General features: G+C 38.4%; 1 protein-coding gene across 10 annotated transcripts in view; it reads left to right on the top strand.

Annotated features, from left to right (window-relative positions):
* Positions 1-24,540, top strand: part of TUT7 (terminal uridylyl transferase 7) — a 66,322-nt gene that overhangs the window by 6,775 nt on the left and 35,007 nt on the right. For all 10 annotated transcript variants that reach the window (XR_013443788.1, XR_013443787.1, XM_078061554.1 and 7 more), the window contains exons 3-11: positions 146-327; positions 636-752; positions 1,271-1,448; positions 3,046-3,134; positions 4,858-4,909; positions 5,641-5,710; positions 6,500-6,626; positions 8,333-8,452; positions 22,125-22,262. Coding sequence is in view for 8 of the 10 variants with exons in the window: in XM_078061554.1 (XP_077917680.1) it covers positions 146-327; positions 636-752; positions 1,271-1,448; positions 3,046-3,134; positions 4,858-4,909; positions 5,641-5,710; positions 6,500-6,626; positions 8,333-8,452; positions 22,125-22,262 (1,073 nt within the window). In the remaining 2 variants the exon portion in view is untranslated. The remainder of the gene's footprint in view (positions 1-145; positions 328-635; positions 753-1,270; positions 1,449-3,045; positions 3,135-4,857; positions 4,910-5,640; positions 5,711-6,499; positions 6,627-8,332; positions 8,453-22,124; positions 22,263-24,540) is intronic.

Genomic DNA, 24,540 nt, shown 5'->3' with positions numbered 1-24,540 from the left:
GAAGAGCTTTCCTTTTGCTGTGCTAAGATGTCATTCAGATAATCACATTATTTAGTTAATATGTATGAATAAATATGTACGGTCTGCTTTTTTATCAGAGCGGTATTACTCAATATTGCCAATAATATTTTCCCCCTAACTTAAGAAAACAAGAAGCAGAGGTCCAGACCTCGGAAGCCACGTAGGACTAGAAATGAGGAAAATGAGCAGGATGGAGACTTGGAAGGCCCCGTGATTGACGAGTCTGTGCTTTCAACGAAGGAGCTCCTGGGCTTACAGCAGGCAGAGGAGCGATTAAAAAGAGACTTCATTGACAGGCTAAAAAGGGTAACGTCTTTTATTTGTTACTTAAAATCCTTGTCTTGGTTTAAACTATGCTAGTAATTGGAACATGTGCTTTGATGAGTTAGGTATCCTACTACAGTTATTAGCATTTAAGCACTGTGAGTTAAAAGTGATACTCAATTTGATTTAATAGAATCACTTCCAAAAAATGACTATTAGAATAGTGGTAAAGAGTGATAATAATATATTAGCAGTTTTTAAAGTGATGGGGAAATCATTTCTGGCTAACTTTTGTTTGCCTGTGTTTTGGAAGATAAGTATATATGTCTCTAAATCTCTTCAAATTATAGCGACCAAGAAACTACCCTACAGCTAAGTACACCTGCAAACTTTGTGATGTTTTAATTGAATCCATTGCATTTGCCCATAAGCATATCAAAGAGAAGAGGCACAAGAAAAACATTAAGGTAAGTTTAATGTAACCCAAACAAATATGTTTAATTGTCAGTTCTTTTTACTTGTCATCTTTGCAACTTGCCTCTCTTTAAGGCTATGATATTAATAACTTCACTACTTATATTACTGAATTTATTTTAGCCAAAATACTTTACATTGGTCAGATATGTTTTGCTGGGCAGTCTTGTGAATTTCATTAAGAACAGTATCAGGATGAGTGAAGTCATTGATAGGATCTCAGTATATGCCCTTATGCCAGTAACAATAAAGCAAATAATTTGTCATTGCTGCTTTTAATGTTCTTTCCCTGCACTTTTTCCTTATTTTTGCCTTCCTTCTTTTATCACTTTATGTGCATAAAGAAGTGTATGCATTTGATGAACTGAAGACTAACACAGCTAAGGTGAGAGGGAGAGCTAAGAAAAATATTCCAGAATATTCTACAGAACATTCTACAGTGTTGTCTCAGGGAATGGTAGAAGGTAAAAACTGTGTGAGTCATTTTTAATCTCAATATTGATCTTAAAAGGAGAAGCAAGAGGAAGAATTGCTCACTACGTTACCCCCGCCTACACCCTCCCAGATAAATGCAATTGGTATTGCCATTGACAGAGTGGTACAGGAGTTTGGCTTACACAATGAGAACTTGGAACAGAGACTAGAAATTAAACGTATCATGGAAAATGTGTTCCAACACAAGTTACCAGGTATTTTCTAGATTTGTTTTTCTATTTAGCTACCTAAAAGTGCCTCATGCATTTTTCCAACCCGTAGTAATTTTCATCTAATAGAAATTGAGTTACCATGTCCTGAAGCTCTTAATTTTTTGTGTGTTTTTGTTTCTTCTGGCTTTCCCCCAAGGTAACAAAGACTTTTACGTGCACTGTCATTAAGCCTGTCTTCATTATGAATTTCCTTTTACACATGTACTTTAAATTAAATGTTCCAGATTATGGGGGCACTGTGGGACTCTTGTGTATCTACCTGTTTACCTTCCTACCTATTCAAATTGATGCAACATTTTGAATTAAAATAAAAAGTATACTCAAGTCATTCTCAGGTTGTCTGTGTCCGAAAAAGGTTCTGTTTAACCACTTTTAAAAAGAATTGCAACATCTAAAATGAGCTCTGAACCTATTTTGTAATAGATTTTGTGTACTGTTGATTAATTTTCCAGGTTATGTCTGTGGAGCCACAGAAAACTTTTTTTTTAGAAAGCTCCGCAAGTGATTCTAACCCACAGTTAGGATTGGAATCACTATTCAAAGGTTATCACCATATCACCCATAGAACTATTTGTTGTACTGAAAAAGCATTCATATAGCATATCATTCATACTTGTGTATACTTTCATAAAAATAAAGAGCAAGAATCTGTTCATTTCATTATATCTATAGCTCATCCTTTGTGTTATAGACAAGTTCCCAGAAAGGCATTTGTAATGTCAATGATTTTTGCTATAGACTTCCATTATAAAATTTAATATACTTTGTCACGAAAAACTGTTAAAACTCAAAGAAATCACTTGACTTAACAAACCTAAAAAAAACCCCACAAAATCCCCTGATAGGAAGGAGATAACTTTTTGGCACAGTAATAGTAAAACATTGGGGGAAAAATGCCATAAATAAATATAGGCAGTACACACACACACACACACACACACACACACACACACACACACCTTCCTCTGAAGAGTGAATTGCTTATTGCCTAGTATTTTAAGTTATATCAGTGATATTAAAATTATTTTTCAAAAGTTTTCCTAAAGAGAGCATATTATGTTAAGGTTTTTTTGGTTCATAATCATACTGAAAAGTAACTTTATGCTGATGGTCATTTTTATGATTATTTTACTGAAACATGATCTTTATAGTAAATTACACGTGTGTGTTTTCTAAAAGGTGAAATGTTTGCATTAACTCTTTAGTATACTATCAGGTTTATAAATATAAGACAAAGGCATCTGTTTTTGACTTTCACATTGTGAAAATCCTTGCAAATAGTATTTTCTGCACAAAATATAAAATAATTTAGAATTTCTTTTAAACATGTTTTACATTTGGCATGAAAGAGTAGCTGTTAACATAAACTGCAGACAACACAGCCTTCCCTGTTACATAAAATAAAATGAAGACAAAAGCCAAAGAGTCAACCGTTCCTTTTTGTTTATTTATACCAGACTTGAATACTATCTTACTTTCATGCGTAGTTTTAATTGATAGTTCCATTTCCTAAATAGCAGTGTTTTGTTATGACGTTCGAGAAATTTCACCTTATTTATGACTTAATTTTTTTTTTCAGATTGTTCTCTGAGATTATATGGGTCATCCTGTAGCAGATTGGGTTTCAAAAATTCAGATGTAAATATCGACATTCAATTTCCAGCCATTGTAAGTACAAAATAAAATGTTAGAATTTTCAGAGTGGTATGGAAATTCTTTTTTTCAAATGTGAGCTATATAAGAATATATTTAGATACTTGAAGATAATATAAGTGGCAGCTTTTTCCCCTAAAATTTCCAGTTCCATGCTCTTCTGCCAACCTTCGATTTTAGAGCATTTCTTTTAATACTGTACAGATTTTGTACTTCTTTTACTCTAGAGATCTTTTATATTTACTTCAAATGCTGGTTTTCTAACTATGTGACTCTGATGGGGCTTTTTAGGTTCTGTTAACTTGAGAAGATTAAATTATCTTGGTAAAGTCAACTTTCCAATGTCATAGAAGGATTTCAGATTTTAAACAGTGTGGACGTGGAAACATTTGTGACCTGAAAGCTCCATTTGCTCCTAAGTTTCCACTTTTATACACCTACTTTATTAAAATATTTATGCTTTTGAAGAACCACACCTAGCCTTGATTTCTGGTTTAAATGTGATTGAAAAAGATGTCATTGAGTCAGAATTTTGACTCTGGAAGGCACTCTAGTAGATCATCTGTTCATCCGATGGTGGTTCCCCAGGCCAGTTTGCAGATGGTTATGCCCCTTTGCCTGGGTTGCTAGTTAAAAATAATAAAGAAGATTCTTGGGCACCACCCCCAGATGTTCTGTCGTACAGCCTCTCATTCCTTGCCATCCATGACTGCTACAGCTACGTGGTCAGCTGACCAACAGATTTTACTCGTCTTTTAACCTTCGAATTTTTATTAGTAATTTACCAGTATAGCAGTTATTTTGGTGTCGTCATTCATTTAGCAAATACTCACTGAGTCCATGTTGTGTGCCAGGCACCATCCTAGATCCCAGAGAACAAAACAGGTAGGATTCCTCCCTTGTGGAACTCATACCTAGTGGAGGAGATAAGTAATTACATATATATGGTTAATTATAATGAGGGCTGTGCAGGGAAACAGGGTTCTGTGACAGAAAAGAACAGGGGATGTGTAGATCCAGTGGTCGTGAAGTCCCCTTTGAAGCGATGACATCGACTCTAGGCTCTAAACAATGAAAAGGAATCAGGAAGTCAAAGGGTGAGTGTTTCAGGCAGGGGGAGCGGTGTTTGCAATCACCCTAAATCCCTACAGAGCTTGGCCTAGTTGAGGAGCTGAATGGATGATTGTATAGCCATGGTGGAGGGACCAAGAGAAAGAAGCAGCTTTAAGATTGGGACAGAGGACCCAACATGCAGGATCTGTGGGCCTTGGTAAAGAGTTTCACTGTGACCTAAGGGCAGTAGGAAGCTATTGAGAGTTTTAAGGAGGGGCACGCCTAGGTCTGATTTATGACGTTAAATGGCTGTGGTTCCTACGTGGAGCAAGGATTGGAGAGAGGCAAGGCTGAAGTGGAGACCAGCAAGCAATCTGTTGAAGTAGTCTTATAGTGAGAGGTGACATGAACAGTTTTGTGTCTTGGAGATTTGCGGAGAGGCTGATTACCTCAGGAATTCATTAATCAGGAGTTAACTTTGTAACAGGTCGCTTTCCGTCATTTGGCGTTCATCTCTGTCTCTGACTAATGTGTGCACATGGCATAATGATTAATTTATTTACTCGGGTAGCAGTGTGCTTTCTAATTTGGAAAGGAGTTTGGATAACTTCAGATGACCGTGTATTATCTCAGTGAAACAACAGTACTTATGGATTAGTGATGTATTCATTGATTTGTTTCCTAGATGTCTCAGCCAGATGTTCTCTTACTTGTTCAAGAATGCTTAAAGAACAGCGGTAAGGCCAAATTCTTTCCACGTTTTGCTCTTAATTTTTTTTCTTTTGTCTATAATTTGGATATATCTTATTTGTCAAATGTTGAAAATAGGAAGTCATGTGTCTTTTAATTATTTCTGTGGGTAATATTCGAACAAAACCATTCTCTGGTTTAAATTAATACGATAAATAGGTGTGACCCAACCCTGATTAATAAATCCCCAAATATTTGCTCCTGGTTAAGGTTATCAGTTGTCCAAAGTATTATCTGGCTTAGGACTTGATGACTTTTTATGCTCTCCATAGGCCTCATTAAACTGTCTCATCCCATGAATTAGTCTTTCCCATCATTCTTGTTTGGGTTGAATGAAACATTCAGACATTTCTTCTTACTTCAGCCAATAATGTATTATGAACCCAGATATTTTAGTAGCTTTTGCAGCAGTTTTGTTCTTGAATATATCCCATCCACATTTCTAATTTCCTTATCCACATAACACTTAAATATTCTGATTCAATAATGTAGTCATTTCTAATCAAACGTGAGTTTTGCAAAATAAGGGTTTTAAATTAATGTGATTACTTGATTGTTGTACATAATACTGTTTCCCTTTTCAAGTCATCTCAGAGCTTTATTTCGTAATCCTCTTTCAAAAGCCCGAACCGATTAAGTCACAACTTGTACTTCATCTAGTTCTGCTTTTAAACAGAGGTTTAATTAACCTACTTAATATTTTTTCTTCTTTCCTCAGACTCGTTTATTGATGTGGATGCAGACTTCCACGCCCGGGTGCCGGTGGTGGTGTGCAGAGAAAGGCAGAGGTCTCTGTTTCTTTAAGCTGTTTGTATATTGAATAGAAACCTGCCAGGAGCACATGTACTTTATTACATCTTAATGTCCAGTCTCTAGAACAGCAAGCTCCCCATGTGGTTAATTTCACAGGCTCACTGTTAGCATTCTCTCTATACTTTTGGCATTTGATGCAGGAGCAGAAGGTGTTTTATTTTAAAAAGAATAAAATTATTTGAAACAGTGGAGGAAGGAAGCATTTTGACCCATTTCATTTCAGTAAAAAACAACTTTATCGAAGGGTTACTTGCTGTAGCCACCTTACTTTGCCATCCTTTTTAGCAGCATTTTTAGCAATGCTGAGTAACAATTAGCGTGACTTCCCCCATGTGTGTCTCCCTCCATCTGGAAGCATTACCATCACCATAGTACATGGGTGGTTTGTAGGCTGTAATGATTCTTCATTAGGCAGATTCCTCCAACTCTAGGGAAAACACTCCTTTACTTTTTACAAAGATGAATTCCTACTCCCATTTGAACCATTTTACAGTATTTTCCTAATTTTCATTTCCCCCCAGAAATAGTTTTAATGTATGAAAATACAGAGTTTTAGTTCTGAAAAATAAAGTTCGCTCAGAGAATAGCTGCCCTATCTTTTTCTTAATGCAATGACCTAAATGACCCATAAAGATTTTGTGAGTTTTTTATTTTCATTTTGAAGATATTTATTATCAGTGCAAATTAGTTATTGATACCTGTGTAATGCTTTTTATCTTTCTCTTTTTCTTTCCCATCTCCACCCCTTACCCACACCCCCCCAGTGGTCTTCTTTGTAAAGTGAGTGCAGGAAATGAAAATGCTTGTTTGACGACAAACCATTTAACTGCCCTTGGAAAACTTGAATCAAAGCTGGTTCCTTTGGTAATTGCCTTTAGGTACTGGGCAAAGGTAGGTTTGAGTTCTTTAAATGTGTGAGCACATTCTACATATGCATAAACAGTATGCTTTGATTTTTTGCTTGGTTAATCTTAAACGTTTGGATGCATTATTTATAGACATGAAGAGAGTAGGCATCTGAGTATCGGAACAGAAATTTTAATATCTGCAGAAAGGAAAATTTAGTGTTTCTGTTTCATTGTAACAGTATTGCTGAAAAGATCAAAATGACTTATAGTGCTTATTAAAAATCAGATTTGTGGGTCAAATGTAGGATATGGCCCAAAGAATTTACATTCTAACTGGTTTCCCAGCGTACTTCTTAGGCACAGGGAAGTTTGAGAGATACCATTTCTTTTTTTTGTTTTTTTAAAGATTTTATTTATTTATTTGACAGAGAGATAGAGAGCACAAGTAGGCAGAGGGAGAGGGAGAAGCAGGCTCTCCACTGAGCAGGGAGCCAGATGTGGGGCTCGATTCCAGGACCCCAGGATCATGACCTGAGCCGAAGGCAGCCGCTTAACCGACTGAGCCACTCAGGTGCCCCGAGAGATACCATTTCTAATTATGTACCCAGAGAATCCAAAAAATGGAAGCCACTCTCTGCTCATACTTATATTTCTCGATATTTATTAGAGCATTTAGTATTTCCTTAAAACTTAACGTCCCATGATGATTATAAAATTGAGATTCTGTGTAGGTACTTTAGAGAGAAAAGCTAGAGCTTTACTGATTATGTCAGTAACGGGCACCTGGGTGGCTCAGTCGGTTAAGCGTCTGCCTTCAGCTCAGGTCATGATCCCAGAGTTCTGGGATCGAGCCCTGCATTGGGATCCCCTGCCTCTCTCTCTGCCTGCCGCTCTCCTTGCCTCCGTGCATGCACTCTCTCCCTCTCTCTCTCTCTGACAAATAAATAAATAAAATCTTAAAAAAAAAAAAAGGTACAGCAGTAACAATATATAGTTCCTATTGCTCCAGTCCAGGATAAGCAGAGGATTGCATCAGTCTTAACCAGGTGAATTGATAATTACAATATACTGTCCTCTGAAAGCTGCTTCCCACTTCATCACTAAGTAGGCTATGCTTTTTAAATTGTTACTCCTGTTGGGTGCCTGGGTGGCTCAGTCGTTAAGTGTCTGCCTTCGGCTCAGGTCATGATCCCAGGATCCTGGGATCAAGCCCCGCATCAGGCTCCCTCCTCCGCGGGAAGCCTGCTTCTCCTTTTCCCACTCCCCCTGCTTGTGTTCCTGCTTTCGCTATCTCTCTCTCTCTTTCAAATAAATAAATAAAATCTTTAAAAAAAAAAATTGTTATTCCTGTTGGTGCTAATGAGTTTGCCTACATTCTTTCCCCAATCACCTTTCTGGGCAAAGCATGAATTTTCAAGGCAGTAGGTTCAGATGTAGGTTCAGACCATTGAACTGAGCAGAGCCAGTTGGCTTGCACTTGGGATTGAACCATCATTTTGATTTCACTAACAAGCATTTTAACCAAGTTGAGTGGATTTGCTGTGGATGTCAAAAAAAGAAATAACAAATATTAGATTAAAAATTTGAAATTGAAGTTGCCACACACCATCACAATATGTCGTTGCTCCAAAAGTTTATGGAAGTTTTATTTTTTGTCACTGTGGTATTTTATAAAAGGTTTTAGAACAAAATATGTAAATGATAGGTTGGTACAAAAGAATGCTTATCCTTTTTTTCTCTCATTTGTAGCTTTGCAGTATAGATCGCCCTGAAGAAGGAGGTTTGCCGCCTTATGTGTTTGCCCTGATGGCCATTTTCTTTCTTCAACAAAGGAAAGAGCCTCTTCTGCCTGTTTATCTAGGATCATGGGTATAAAACTTTTTTTGCTTATATATCTGATACTAATTTTATTCCAGGGCCACAATTGCTTATACATAATTTCAAAATCTAAAAACTTAGCCAGAATGGACATGAATTTATTTATCCTACTAGTATGAATATTCATGCCTCTCACTGCTGAAATATTAGTGTATTTGCCTACAAGATGCTGGTGTGTACTCTGCTGGGGATAGGATTACTTTTCTAAACTGAAAAAGCTCTTAATTTGCGAAACACATAGGATCCTGAGGGTTTTAAACAAGACAATGTGAACCTGAATTAAATTTATCCTTTTGTACATACTTCCTCTGGGTATAATTAGATACTTAAATTTACAAGTCACCTCCAGACAGACTGTATGAAGCATTTGGTTGCTGTAACTTACTTTCTGTTTCTAGTCTTTGAGCTCTCTGCATTCCCCATTCCCTGTGAAACAAAAGAAAAAAGAAGTATTGAGATTGCTAGTTGTACTGCAAGATGCAGAATGTTGTCGTCACCTCTCGAATAATATTTCGGTGTTTAAGATGAGTTAGAATTCAGTAATATGACCACTCTTTTTCTGCATAAGTTAAAGTTGATTTATTCAAAGAGTAGGATTAAAGAAGTCTCTATCTCAAAGTCAAAATAATACTCTTCTCATCCTTTTGGAAACCTCACTTTTAAATCCTAGGTGTTTTTCTTGATAAAAATCTTATATGTATACTTAATGTATAAAAAGTCTCACTTGGTAAAAAGCTTATTTTGTCACATATGGTATTGTAACCACCTTTCTTCTTACTGTACACAGGATTCTCATCATTTAAGGAGGATTTGTTCTACAGCAGTAGCTTAACTATGAGTATATATCAAAAATACATGATTATAGGGAACATTTTTTTCTTTATACTTAATATATTGAGTATTGAGCAAGGACCTTTATCTGTGGGGTCCTAGGAACAAAGACCAAAGCAGAATGAGCCCCTTGTAAACTCTCCTGGCGGACGGATCACAGTCCGCTGTGCGTCCCAGTGGCCTGAAGGGCACTCTCTTTGTGCTTGTGGTACTGAAATGAAAGAATACAGGGCCCCAGCGGGTGTCTGCTAGATAGCTGTCCTGGTGGACAGAAGAGAGAATAGTCAACCCTTAGCTGATAAATAACCCTTCCCATCAGACCCAGAAGGGCCTGTGAAGGTCTTTAAGGTTTTCCTTTCACTTTAATCCAGTAGAGACAGGAGTTTAGGATGGGACCAAACCATTTAGATTCCTGTGCCCAAGAGGGCCTTTGTATGTGTTCCCATACTCACTATTGTCTTAGTGAGATCTACCTTTTCTGGTGTCCTGGTCACCTCTGAGTAGTCAGCTGTCACTGATGTGAGGATGCAGGAAAAAGGATGTTTCTATTCTGGTGATGTGGTTCTCCTCAGGATTTGCTTATGAATACCCTAATCTATGGCCAGTGTATTCTAGGCAGTGGTACTGGCCATTCTCTAAAGTGACATTGAATTTGCTTTTGATTACACCATTTGTTCATTTAAGATTTAATGACAGAAACAGGTATGTGGTGGACAAAAATGGATTGAATTCTGTGATCAAATAAGGCACCCTCTACTGCCTGAACCAAAATGATCTACAGTTTTCAGTATTTTAAACTCATCAGGCATCAATGCTAAAGTCTTACCAGTAAATGCTAGAAACTTCTGCTAGAGTCATAGAAATATAAAGCAAGTGCAGGAAAAGAAATTAAATTCACTATTTAATTAAATTCACTTATTGGTGCCAGAAATTTTACATCATTATTTCTGTACAAAATGCATTGAAGATTTCAAAATGGTGTTTATAAAAGTATCTAAACTGTTAATTCCTTCAAAATCTTTAAAGCACTGTGTATGTTTGTCATTTTACCTGGCCCTGAAGGGAATACACAGATGAATAAGATGAAATTCCTGGTCAAGAAGTTTAGGATATCATGCCTCTGTGCCCTCATCTCTCTTCAGAGATTCCTAAGCCAATCTACGCCAACCTCTTCCATGTTGGAGGCTGTCCTCGCTGACCTTTTACTCCCATGTATTGTTATTAGACTTTGATATGACTAAAAGTTAATCATAACGAGTTGTGACTGATGAATTGGTTTAACCCTGTCCTATCAGCATCTTTCATCCCTACAACAATATTTTACTAGTCTCCTAGTAGTTATTCTTTGGAATCTGCCTTATTTTGGATTATATAGATTTAGCTTTTAGCAGTTATTTACCCATGAAGGATGCCAGGTAATATAGTCGAAAGAAGAGTAGTCTAAAGTTTGCTAGCTCTACAGTTCCTCCAGATTTTGTCACTTACACATATCCTTATGACCTTCAGCAAGTTATTTATTTTCTCTGAGCCTCAGAGTCCTCCTCTGAAAAATTCTGAAATGAGATCATGAATGTAAAGCTCCTGAACCAAGGCAGGAGAACACTGTAGTTCTTTTCCCCCTCAATGGGAAGTCAAGTTCTACTTATGATGTGGAGGCACAACCTCCTAACCAAGTGATCCTTGTATAAATAACAGCTATAAATTCTCAACAAAACACAAGAAAACAACAACGTGAAGGCTCTGGAGACTGAACAAGCACAAGCAGACTTTGGAGAGAAGTCAAACTTTGGAGCAAGTGTCCGACACATAGCGAGTTTCTGTTCTTCTGTGGCTTTACCCTAAAGGCACGTACCTCTGATAGCAAAACCAGTCCTCTCTGGCCAGAGGAACTAGGGCCACCAGATAAAGGGGGAAAACCCGGGGGAAAGATACTGAGAAGTGGAACCCTTAATTCTGTGTGTAAACTCAGCATGCCTCTGACTCACTCCCGAACCAGTCCAGTCTGTCCTATAAGGAGCTTGGAAGTCATCACTCTGTCTTCACAAAAAGAGAAAAAAAAAAAAAAAAAATGAACAAACTGAAAATCAACAACTCTTCTTAGAGCCATCAGAGAGTTGAGGTCACAGGGAAAGCCACTGCCCCCAGAATTGGAGAGACAGGCAAATACAGCAAATTATAACTTGTTAGAGCAGAAGCCCAGGAACAGAGCCAATACCAGGGTAGGAGGGCTTAGACTGTGGTTCTGGAGGCTCAGTCTGGGCAAGCCTGAGAGTGAAAAATAGCAGGGGCCCCAGCCTTAGGGAACCTCCCAATGATTTCACAGGTTCTACCCCAGGAACCCCCACCAGGTTCTCAGGGTGAAGATCCAAGAAAAAATCTTGTGCTTTTGGCAGGGTGAGGAAAAAAGTCACCATTTTGAAGTATGCCCAGAGCATGCTGTTCTCCTAAACAAAAACCTGCCTTCAAGGGAAACTTTTTTTTACCTGGGCCTAACCGACCTGGGGAAAAGAAAAATACCCAACTCCATCCCCTTTCCTGAGCCTTCCTGTCTTCCTTAGGTGGGGAGGATTGAAAAGCACTTTGTCAAGGTCACAGTCCACGACCACAGGCTCACTAAAAGACTGACACCTGATCATAGAGGACTATAGAATGCTTCCCCTCCCCCAGACCTTACCACATTGTTAGGGCTCCTGCATAAAATGGGGTTACAATGGAAAGACCTCAGTTCACAAGAAATCTTTTGGGAAACCCAAAAACAACAGGGAAGATAAAAACAAGGACACCAGAGAAAGTTTTAGCCTCTTGACATCTACAGCTACAACAATCAGTAAACATAGCCTAACTCCTAATAAATAAAACTTCACACTAAAGGCCTTTCTACCTCAGTTCCTTTTACTGAGTACATATATCCAGCTTGCTTTTTTTTTTTTTTTAAGATTTTATTTATTTAACAGAGAGAGCATGTGCATGCACAAGCAGGCAGAATGGCAGGCAGAGGGAGAAGTAGACTCCCTGCTGATCAGGGAGCCCCATGTGGGGCTCGATCCCAAGACCCTGGGATTATGACCTAAGCCGAAGGCAGACCCTTAACCAACTGGGCCCCCTAGGCGCCCCTATATCCAGCTTTCAACAAGAAAATTACAAGTCATACCAAAAGGCAAAGAGACATAGTTTAAAGAGACAGAGCAAGTATTGGAATTATCAGACCAGGAAATTAAAACAACTAGGATTAATATGCTAAGGGCTCGAATGGAAAAAATGGACAACGTGCAAGAACAGATGGGTAACACAACTTGAGAGATGGAAGCTCTAAGAAAATCAAAAGGAAATACTAGAAATAAAGTCTGTAACAGAAATGAAGAATGCCTTTGATGGATTCATCAGTAGGTTGAACACAGGTGGGGGAAAGAATCATGCTTTCTTCACCAGAAACTTCCCAAACTGAAAAACAAGGAGATAAAAAAAAGAATGAAAAAAAAAAAAAGATGGAACAGAATATCTAAGAAGTGCAAGACAATTACTAAGAGTTGTATGTATTATGGGAGTATTAGAGGAAGAAAAAGAAAGGAACAGAAGAAATAATTTGGAATAATGACAGAATTTTCCAAAATTAATGACACACTTCCAAAACACACATGTAAAGCAGACTAAAAACAGGCTTAAGGCTAAGGCTTAGAAAAATGAACTGAGATCAGAATTGCCATCCACCAGAGAAGAGACAGTCTGCAGTTTATGTAGTCCAGTTAATTACCTACACAAGTATCAACATGTTTTGGAGTAACTTAAAGAATCCAAAATTTTCATAATACAATATAGGATCACAGTATCCAGAATGCAATCTAAAATTATTCAATATACAAAGAACAAGGAAAATGGGGCCCACTCTCAAGGGAAAAGGGAAAAGAAAAGGAAAAGAGAAAAGAAATCCAGTTGCCAAACCAAGATGCCCCAGATGTGGGAACTCTGAAAGACTTTAAAAGAGTTATTGGGCGCCAATAACACAAAAGAGTTATTGGTGGCTCAGTCGTTAAGCGTCTGCCTTCAGCTCAGGTCATCGTCCCAGGGTCCTGGGATCGAGCCCCACATCGGGCTCCCTGCTCTGCGGGAGGCCTGTTTCTCCCTCTCCCACTCCCCCTGCTTGTGTTCCCTCTCTCACTGTCTCTCTCTGTCAAATAAATAAATAAAATCTTTAAAAAAAAATAAAAGTTATTAATAAGTATGCTCCATGAGATAAAGGAAACATACTTGCAATAAATGAAGAGATAGGAAGTATCAGCTAGAGAAATAGAAAATGTAGAGAAGCAAGTGGAAATTTTAGAAGTGAAAAATACATTATTTTTAAATAAAAAGTTTACTGGATGGACATAGAATGGAGGTGACATAATAGTCAGTGAAAGTGAAAATAGATGAATAGAAATTAATCTGGAGAAGAAAAAGAAAAATATTTGGAAAAAATAACCTCAGGGACTTAGGGACAATTAAAAAAAAATGTAACCTATGGGTAATTTGAGTCCCAGAAGGAGAGGAATAAGAGGATGGGACAGGAAAAGAGCCAGAAACTTCCCAAATTTGATAAAAGACAGATTTATAGACTCGGTAAGGTGAAGAAACCTCAAATAAGATAAATTCAAAGAGAAGCATGGAGAGCACATGATAGTCAAAACCAAAAATAAAGAGCAAAACTTAAAAGCAGGCAGAGAAACACCTTACCTAAATGAACAATGATTTGGCCAACTACTCATCAGAAACTAGTGATTAATTAATCATTTCATAATGTGTATGCATATCAAATCATCAGATTATATACCTTAAATATATACAATATACCAGTTTTTGTGAATTATACTAATAAAGCTGGGGGGGGGGGATTAAAGTCAAACTAAAGCTCTACAATATCAGATGAGATCAATTTTAAGAGAAGAAATGTTATCCAAAGACAAAAAGAGACATTTCATTATGATAGGGTCAATTCATCAGAAAGACAAAACAATCTTAAATGTTTGTGTCTATTAAGCACCAAAAACATGAGCCAAAAATTGACAAAATCTATCCCATCAGAGTAAGAGATTATAACACCCCCTCAGCAGGTGACTAATGTATTAGCTAAACAAGTAAAGATTTAGGGGATTTGATAGACACTATTGACAACAACCTGGATCTAGTTGATATTTGTGGAACATTACACCCAACAACTGCAGAGCGCACATTTTTTTTTTCAAGTGCATATTGTACTTTCATCAAGGTAGACCATATGCTGTTTTAAAAAGAAGTTTCAATGCATTTTAAGATTGAAATCATATATTCTTTGACCACAATGGAATTAAATTAGAAATAATAATGGCAATATATGTAGGAAAATCCTATCTATTTGGAAACTAAACAGTGTACTTACAAATAATCCATGGGTCAGAGAAGAAATCACACAGGAAATTAGAAATATTTTGAACTAAATTTTAATAAAAACACAGTACATCCAAATTTGTGAGATGCAGCTAAATTAGTGTTCACAGGGAAATTTATAGGTTTGAATGCTTAAATTTAAAAGAAAGGTCTAAAGTCAGTAACCTAAATTTTCACCGCAAGAAGCCAGAAATGAAAGAGCCACATAAACCCAAAGTAAGTTCTTATTTTTTTAAAGATTTTATATATTCATTTTAGAGAGAGAGCATGAGCATGAGCAGAGGGGCAGAGGGGGAGGGACAAGGACAAGCAACTCAGGCTGAGCAGGAGCCTGGGGCAGGGCTCAATCTCACAACCCTGAGATCATGACCTGAGCTGAAATCAAGAGTCAGATGCTCGACTGACTGAGCCACCCAGGTGTCCCAACCCAAAGTAAGTTTTTGAAGAAAGGAAATATTAAAGCTAAGGGCAAAATCAATAAGGAGAAAATAGACTAACAATAGAGAAAACAAGGCCAACTGTTTGATCAGTAATATAAGCCCCTGATAGACTCATGAGAAAAGAAGAAAGAACACAGTATCATATGATCTCACTGATATGAGGAGTTCTTAATCTCAGGAACAAACTGAGGGTTGCTGGAGTGGTGGGGGGTGGGAGGGCTGGGGTGGCCGGGTGATAGACATTGTTGAGGGTATGTGCTATGGTGAGCGCTGTGAATTGTGTAAGACTGTTGAATCACAGACCTGTACCTCTGAAACAAATAGTACATTATATGTTAAAAAAAAAAGAAGAAGAAGATAGGAGGAAGGGAAGAATGAAGAGGGGGAAATCGGAGGGGTAGATGAACCATGAGAGACTATGGACTCTGAGAAACAAACTGAGGGTTCTGGGGGGGCGGGGATGGGTTAGCCTGGTGATGGGTATTGAAGAGGGCACGTACTGCATGGAGCACTGGGTGTTATACACAAACAATGAATCATGGAACACTACATCAAAAACTAATGATGTAATGTATAGTGATTAACATAATAAATAAATAAATAAAAAGGAAAAAAATAAGAAGTTAACTCACTAGATAGGAAGTTTTGAATGTACAACAACAACAAAAAAGAATTCCTCATATCAGTGAGATCATATGATACATGTCTTTCTCTGATTGACTTATTTCGCTCAGCATAATACCCTCCAGTTCCATCCGCGTCGTTGCAAATGGCAAGATTTCATTCCTTTTGATGGCTGCATAATATTCCATTGTATATATATATACCACATCTTCTTTATCCATTCACCTGTCGATGGACATCTTGGCTCTTTCCATAGTTTGGCTATTGTGGACATTGCTGCTATAAACGTCGGGGTGCACATACCCCTTCGGATCCCTACATTTGTATCTTTGGGGTAAATACCCAGTAGTGCAATTGCTGGATCCTATGGTAGCTCTATTTTCAACTTTTTGAGGAACCTCCATACCGTTTTCCAGAGTGGCTGCACCAGCTTGCATTCCCACCAACAGTGTAGGAGGGTTCCCCTTTCTCCGCATCCCCGCCAATATCTGTCCTTTCCTGACTTGTTAATTTTAGCCATTCTGACTGGTGTGAGGTGGTATCTCATCGAGGTTTTGATTTGGATTTCCCTGATGCCGAGTGATGTTGAGCACTTTTTCATGTGTCTGTTGGCCATTTGGATGTCTTCTTTGGAAAAATGTCTGTTCATGTCTTCTGCCCATTTCTTGATTGGATTCTTTGTTCTTTGGGTGTTGCGTTTGATAAGTTCTTTATAGATTTTGGATACTAGCCCTTTATCTGATATGTTATTTGCAAATATCTTCTCCCATTCTGTCGGTTGCCTTTTGGTTTTGTTGACTGTTTCTTTTGCTGTGCAAAAGCTTTTTATCTTGATGAAGTCCCAATAGTTCATTTTTGCCCTTGCTTCCCTTGCCTTTGGCGATGTTCTAGGAAGAAGTTGCTGCGGCTGAGGTCGAAGAGGTTGCTGCCTGTGTTCTCCTTTAGGATTTTGATGAACTCCTCTCTCACATTTAGGTCTTTCAACCATTTTGAGTTTATTGTTGTGTGTGGTGTTAGGAAATGGTCCAGTTTCATTCTTCTGCATGTGGCTGTCCAATTTTCCCAACACCATTTGTTGAAGAGACTGTCTTTTTTCCATCGGACATTCTTTCCTGCTTTGTTGAAGGTTAGTTGACCATATTTCTGGGCTCTCTATTCTGTTCCATTGATCTAAGTGTCTGTTTTTGTGCCAGTACCATACTGTCTTGCTGATGACAGCTTTGTAATAGAGCTGGAAGTCCGGAATTGTGATGCCACCAGCTTTGCTTTTCTTTTTCAACATTCCTCTGGCTATTTCAGGGTCTTTTCTGGTTCCATACAAATTTTAGGATTATTTGTTCCATTTCTTTGAAAAAAGTGGATGGTATTTTGATGGGGATTGCACTGAATGTGTAGATTGCTCTAGGTAGCATTGACATCTTCCCAATATTTGTTCTTCCAATCCATGAGCATGGAACGTTTTTCCATTTCTTTGTCTTCCTCAATTTCTTTCATGAGTATTTTATAGTTTTCTGAGTACAGATCCTTTGCCTCTTTGGTTAGATTTATTCCTAGGTATCTTATGGTTTTGGGTGCAATTGTAAATGGGATCAACTCCTTAATTTCTCTTCCTTCTGTCTTGTTGTTGGTGGATAGGAATGCCACTAATTTCTGTGCATTGATTTTATATTCTGCCACTTGACTGAATTCCTGTATGAGTTCTAGTAGTTTTGGGGTGGAATCTTTTGGGTTTTCCACATAAAGTATCATATCATCTGCAAAGAGTGAGAGTTTGACTTCTTCTTTGCCGATTTGGATGCCTTTGATTTCTTTTTGTTGTCTGATTGCTGTGGCTAGGACTTCTAATACTATGTTGAATAGCAGTGGTGATAGTGGACATCCCTGCTGTGTTCCTGACCTTAGGGGGAAGCTCTCAGTTTTTCCCCATTGAGAATGATACTCACTGTGGGTTTTTCATAGATGGCTTTTATGATATTGAGGTATGTACCCTCTATGCCTGTACTCTGAAGAGTTTTGATCAAGAAAGGATGCTGTACTTTGTCAAATGCTTTTTCTGCATCTATTGAGAGGATCATATGGTTCTTGTTCTTTCTTTTATTAATGTATTGTATCACATTGATTGATTTGCAGATGTTGAACCAACCTTGCAGCCTAGGGATAAATCCCACTTGGTCGTGGTGAATAATCCTTTTAATGTACTGTTGGATCCTATTGACTAGTATTTTGGTGAGAATTTTTGCATCCATGTTCATCAAGGATATTGGTCTGTAATTCTCTTTTTTGATGGGGTCTTTGTCTGATTTGGGATCAAGGTAATGGTGCCCTCATAAAACGAGTTTGGAAGTTTTCCTTCCATTTCTATTTTTTGGAACAGTTTCAGAAGAATAGGTATTAATTCTTCTTTAAATGTTTGATAGAATTCCCCTGGGAAGCCATCTGGCCCTGGGCTTTTGTTTGTTGGGAGATTTTTGATGACTGCTTCAATTTCCTTAGTGGTTATAGGTCTGTTCAGGTTTTCTATTTCTTCCTGGTTCAGTTTTGGTAGTTGATACATCTCTAGGAATGCATCCATTTCTTTTGGTTTCTACTTCATTGATTTCTGCTCTGATCTTTATTATTTCTCTTCTCCTGCTGGGTTTAGGCTTTATTTGCTGTTCTTTCTCCAGCTCCTTTAGGTGTAGGGTTAGGTTGTGTATTTGAGACCTTTCTTGTTTCTTAAGAAAGGCTTGTATTGCTATATACTTTCCTCTTAGGAAAGCCTTTGTTGCATCCCAAAGATTTTGAACAGTTGTGTTTTCATTTTCATTGGTTTCCATGAATTTTTTTAATTCTTCTTTAATTTCCTGGTTGACCCATTCATTCTTTAGTAGGATGCTCTTTAGCCTCCATGTGTTTGAGTTCTTTCCAACTTTCCTCTTGTGATTGAGTTCTAATTTCAAAGCATTGTGGTCTGAAAATAGGCAGGGAATGATCCCAGTCTTTTGGTACCAGTTGAGACCTGATTTGTGACCTAGGATGTGATCTATTCTGGAGAATGTTCCATGGGCACTAGAGAAGAATGTGTATTCTGTTGCTTTGGGATGGAATGTTCTGAATATATCTGTGAAGTCCATTTGGTCCAGTGTGTCATTTAAAGTCTTTATTTCCTTGTTGATCTTTCCTTAGATGATCTGTCCATTTCAGTGAGGGGGGTGTTAAAGTCCCCCACTATTATTGTATTGCTGTCGATGTGTTTCCTTGTTTTTGTTATTAATTGCCTGATATAATTGGCTGCTCCTATGTTAGGGGCATAGATGTTTACAATTGTTAGATCTTCTTGTTGGATAGACCCTTTAAGTATGATACATTGTCCTTCCTCATCTCTTATTATAGTCTTTGGTTTAAAATCTAAGTTGTCTGATATAAGGATTACCACCCCAGCTTTCTTTTGGTGTCCATTAGCATGGTAAATGGTTTTCCACCCCCTCACTTTCAATCTGGGGGTGTCTTTGGGTCTAAAATGAGTCTCTTGAAGACAGCATATCGATGGGTCTTGTTTTTTTATCCAATCTGATAGCCTGTGTCTTTTGATTGGGGCATTTAGCCCATTTACATTCAGGGTAGCTATTGAAAGATAGGAATTTAGTGCCATTGTATTGCCTGTAAGGTGACTGTTACTGTATATTGTCTGTGTTCCTTTCTGGTCTATGTTGCTTTTAGGCTCTCTCTTTGCTTAGAGGACCCCTTTCAATATTTCTTGTAGGGCTGGTTTCGTGTTTGCAAATTCCTTTAGTTTTTGTTTGTCCTGGAAGCTTTTTATCTCTCCTTCTATTTTCAATGACAGCCTAGCTGGATATAGTATTCTTGACTGCATATTTTTCTCATTTAGTGCTCTGAATATATCATGCCAGTCCTTTCTGGCCTGCCAGGTGTCTGTGGATAGGTCTGTTGCCAATCTCATGTTTCTACCATTGTAGGTTACAGATCTCTTGTCCCGAGCTGCTTTCAGGATTTTCTCTTTGTCTCTGAGACTCGTAAGTTTTACTATTAGATGTCGGGGTGTTGACCTATTTGTATTGATTTTGAGAGGGGTTCTCTGTGCCTCCTGGATTTTGATGCCTGTTTCCTTCCCCAAATTAGGGAAGTTCTCTGCTATAATTTGCTCCAGTATACCTTCTGCCCCTCTCTCTCTTCTTCTTCTGGGATCCCAGTTATTCTATTGTTTCGTCTTATGGTATTGCTTATCTCTTGAATTCTGCCCTCGTGATCCAGTCGTTGTTTATCTCTTTTTCTCAGCTTCTTTATTTTCCATCATTTGGTCTTCTATATCACTAATTCTCTCTTCTGCCTCATTTATCCTAGCAGTTAGAGCCTCCATTTTTGATTGCACCTCATTAATAGCCTTTTTGATTTCGACTTGGTTAGATTTTAGTTCTTTTATTTCTCCAGAAAGGGTTTCTCTAATATCTTCCATGCTTTTTTCAAGCCCAGCTAGTATCTTTAAAATCGTCATTCTGAACTCTAGTTCCGACATCTTACTAATGTCCCTATTGATTAGGTCCCTGGCAGTAGGTACTGCCTATCCAAATAGTTAAAGGAAGTCCTGGTCATTACAATAAGGAAAGAAAATAAAAAGTCATAAAGACCTGAAAGGAAGAAGTGGAAGTTTCTCTATGTTGGATTACATGATGGTTTACATAGAAAATCCTCAGAAAACTACAAAACCACTTCTAGAGCTTAGTTAATTAAATTTAGTATGAGCATAGAATACAAAGATGATATACTAAAAAATTTGTACTTTTATATATTAGCAACATTTAAAAGTGGTTTTGAAAAATGCCATTAATAATGCTGCTTGAAAACATACACTAATTAAGAATAAATTTAACAAAAGATGTGTAAGACTTCCAATGTGAACAATAGAACATTACTGTGAAAATTAAATAAGAACATACAGAAATGTAGAGACATACCAGGTCTGTGGATTGGAAGCATTGATACTGTTTTTAACAAAAGTGCATAAGCATTTCATTGGGGGAAAGTCTTTTCAACAGTTGATCCTGGAGAATCTAGATATTCATAAGGAAAAAAAATATGAACATCAACCCTTAACCTCCCAACATCCACCAAAATTAACTCAAAATAGATCAAAGATTTAAATGTAGAAGTTAAAATTATCAAATTCCCCGGGCACCTGGGTGGCTCAGTCGGTTAAGTGTCTGCCTTTAGCTCAGGTCATGATCGCAGGCTCCTGGGATCAAGCCCCTTGTCAGGATCCCTGCTCAGTTGAGAGTCTGTCACTCCTTCTCCCTCTGCCTCTCCCTCAACTCATGCTCTCGCTCGCTCTCTCTCAAAATAAAATAAAATAAAATAATCAAATTCCCAGAAGAAAAAGGAAAAAAAATCTTCGCAGCCTGAGGGTGGGCAAGGATTTCTTAGGTAGAGCCCTAAAAGTACAAGCCAGCCAGGGAGTGTGGCTCCGTGGTTGTTAGGGGAGGAGCTTTTAAAGCAGAGGGAGTAGCACTCTGAGCCAGGAGGATGTATCGAGAAGATGGGACAGAGAAGTGGCAAAGGGCCAGATTACCTAGGCCCTGGAAGGGACTGAATTTTATCCTGAGTAAGAAGGAAACCATTGTGAGCAGGTGAAATGAAATGTTGGCTTATGTTTTAGAAGGATCATTCTGTGTACTAAACCAAAAAAGTAGTCCCATCTGACGTGGAAATACATTTGAGTAACAGGATACCGCATCCACACCCCACACCATGACTCATTAGCTACATTAACCAGTTTAAAGGCTATGATCAAGCCCCCTGCACAATAAAGAAATCTGTTCAACTTTGTTCCACACTTCTTAGACCTTTTGAGCCCAGACTGTGTTCTTTAGCAATTGGCATCTCAGCAACATCAATAGAAATGGTTTCTCATATTGAGCATTCCCTGTGTGCCATATGCTGTGTCAGTGGTTTGTGTCCATTATTTCATGTCACAACTACCTCATGGGGGAAGTTCTAGTGTAACCCGTTTTTACAGAAACCTGAGACCAGGAGGAAGGTACTGACTGAAAGTCTCACAGCTCCACAAGGGAGGTGAGGTTGGGGCCTGTGCAGTTTTACTCCAGAACCCGTGGCTTTGGGCCTAGGCCATGTTACCTTCTCTTAGACTGTTTACTAAAGAATTATCTCACAAAATCACCATTTCTTTTGCAAGTGAAAACCTTGTTTTTTACTTTTAAAAAATATTTTTAAATTAACAGATGTCTCAGTCCATAAACTGATACCTTTTCTATTTTCAATGGGCTGTGTTTTCATTTCTTCCAGGGTTAATACACTCTGGTTGCTATAAAATCCTTTATATCTCATAATAATAGTATATGTCTAATTTTTCCTAGATCGAAGGATTCTCATTAAACAAACTAGGGAACTTCAACCTTAAAGATGTTCAGAAAGACACCGTGGTCTGGGAATACACTGACAATGCCGCCGAGGATGCAGACACACCAAAAGAAGTACCTGTTAAAAGGGGACAGGTCTGTTCTCTCTCATTGTTCATTTTGCCATTTATATTTGATTTCATTATTAATTGTGGAGTCTGTGAGTTAATCAGTCCTCCTTTCATCTGTCAACTATCTTAACTCTTTCGTGGATATTTCATTCCCTAGTTTGTTCAGTCCTTGAAATAGACAAGTAATGAGAGAAGATAAAATTCAGATCACTGAATCCACAGTGAAGAAGTATTCGATATAATGTATTTCAGTGTCTTCATCAGTACCATTAGGGGGAGGCAGGGAAATTTATGCACAAGGGAAGAATTGCCATTGAAATTTCAAACAAAACTGAGCAATGTAATTATACTAGAAATAAGAATAGGAATCTGCCCCAAATTGGTGTATGGGCCCTGACTCCACGACCTTCCCCGTAACTCTCTGGGATGAAACGGTAGCAATACCCACAAAGGACTTCTGAGACCAGGATTCTAGTCCTCACTCTACTCAAACAAGTCCTGTCACTCCTCAGGTCCATGCTTAAAATGGGGAAATGGTGGTGAATCATAGATTCTCCAGTTGTGTTTTCTCGAATCCTTGAGCGCTGGAGAGAGAAGGGAAGTGGTGCCATTCAACCCCTGTTGCCACCAGAACACCACCACTTTTTTCTCTTTTCTACTTGGGGTTCAGTAGTGGAGAAGAGTTCAGGCTGTGGAGCCAGAATCTGTGAATTCATATCCCAGCTCTCCCACGTCCTGGCTGTGTGTCCATGGGAAAATGACTTAATCTTCTTGGGCCCCAGTTTCCTCACCTAAAAATGGAGATGATATTGGTACCCTCTCATAGGGTCATTGGCTTCTAGAATGCTTAACTCAGTGCCAAGCGAGTGGTAAGCTCTCAGTAAATGTTAGTTGCCATTTTTTTGTTTTTGAAAAAGAAAGCGTTCCCTACTTTAAAAGAATAAAAACAATAATGAAAAACAGCTTAAGTACCACTAGTGTAGATATGTCCAAGGTTTTGTAAGTTCCATATTGTGGTATTATCAAGTCATCTCAGTGAGATGCTGAAGAGCCATTAGTGATGCTGAATAAGGCTTATGGATACAGAGGTGAAATTTAATGAGGCTTTCAATTTCTGGGGGTTTTCTTTGTGTCCTCAACTACAGTGTTCGGGACCTAGATAATTTCCGTTTTCAGGCAGTTCTGCTTTGTAAATCTACCTGATGACTTTATCGTACTTGACAGAATACTTGTGGTCAGGATTTAGTGATTAATAAAATACTATACCACTTGTTTTGAAGCTCAGTATAATAAAGTATGTTGTGCAACAGATTTGTATACCTAGAGAAGGAAAAGCTGTTGCTGTAAGCCCAAGCAAATACTTGATGTTTACATTTTCGTGCTATTTGGAGAGATCAGTCATGCTACCACTTCAGACATGAAGACCTAGATAGGGTCAAGATTGATTGCATGGCGAGGTACCGGGATCGAGACACATTGTGCTCGTTCTGCCGCTGACAAGCAGTGGGACCTTTGACAAGTCACATCAACTCTTTGGGCTTCAGTTTTCTCTTGTAACTTAAGGGAGTTGAGCTGGATTACCTCTCAAGAGCATCTTACAGTTGTGACATTATGTTTCAATGATAAATGGATTTCTTGTACTTGAAAGACTGTATCTAAGTGAAAGAATACAGAGAGCAACCAAATCTGCCGGATGCTTTCCCTTGTTTCTCATTTAATCCTCATAACTATCCTGTGTTATAGGTGGTACCATCCCTACTCTGCAGATAATGATAGCGACCATTTTTTGAACATGTGTGCCAGGCACTGTGCTAAGCTCTTTACAGACATTCTCTCACTCAGTCCTCCCAACAACCCTCTGAGGTGGGTACTGTAATCCCCATTGTTCAGATGAGGAAACTGAGCCTTAGACAGCATAGAGCTTGGCCAGGATCATACGCGGCTAGTACATGGCAGAGTTGGATTTCAAGCCTAAAGTGTCCCATTGCAAAACCAGTTCTGTTAGCCACTATGCTGTCACTCCGACTGAGAGTGAAGAGGCTAAGTCCAAGAGCAGCTAAGAGCCATGAAGTGGCAGAGTCAGTATTTGGACTCTTTTGTTTCTATTCTAGGTCCTGTGCACCTTCCAGTATAGTCCATCACAGTATATTCCAGTTTGTCGAGAGTCAGTGAATGTAAAACCTGCATCAATTTCTGATGTCAAGAGTTACTTGACGTTGGGGAGCCTGGCTCTATCAGGCGTAACAGCATGAGACTCTTGATCTCAGGGTCATGAGTTCAAGCCCCACGTTGGGCAGAGAGAT

This window comes from Halichoerus grypus, chromosome 14, assembly GCF_964656455.1.
Source record: "Halichoerus grypus chromosome 14, mHalGry1.hap1.1, whole genome shotgun sequence".
Classification (NCBI taxonomy): Eukaryota; Metazoa; Chordata; class Mammalia; order Carnivora; family Phocidae; genus Halichoerus; species Halichoerus grypus.
This window is presented reverse-complemented; position numbering and strand designations above follow the sequence as displayed.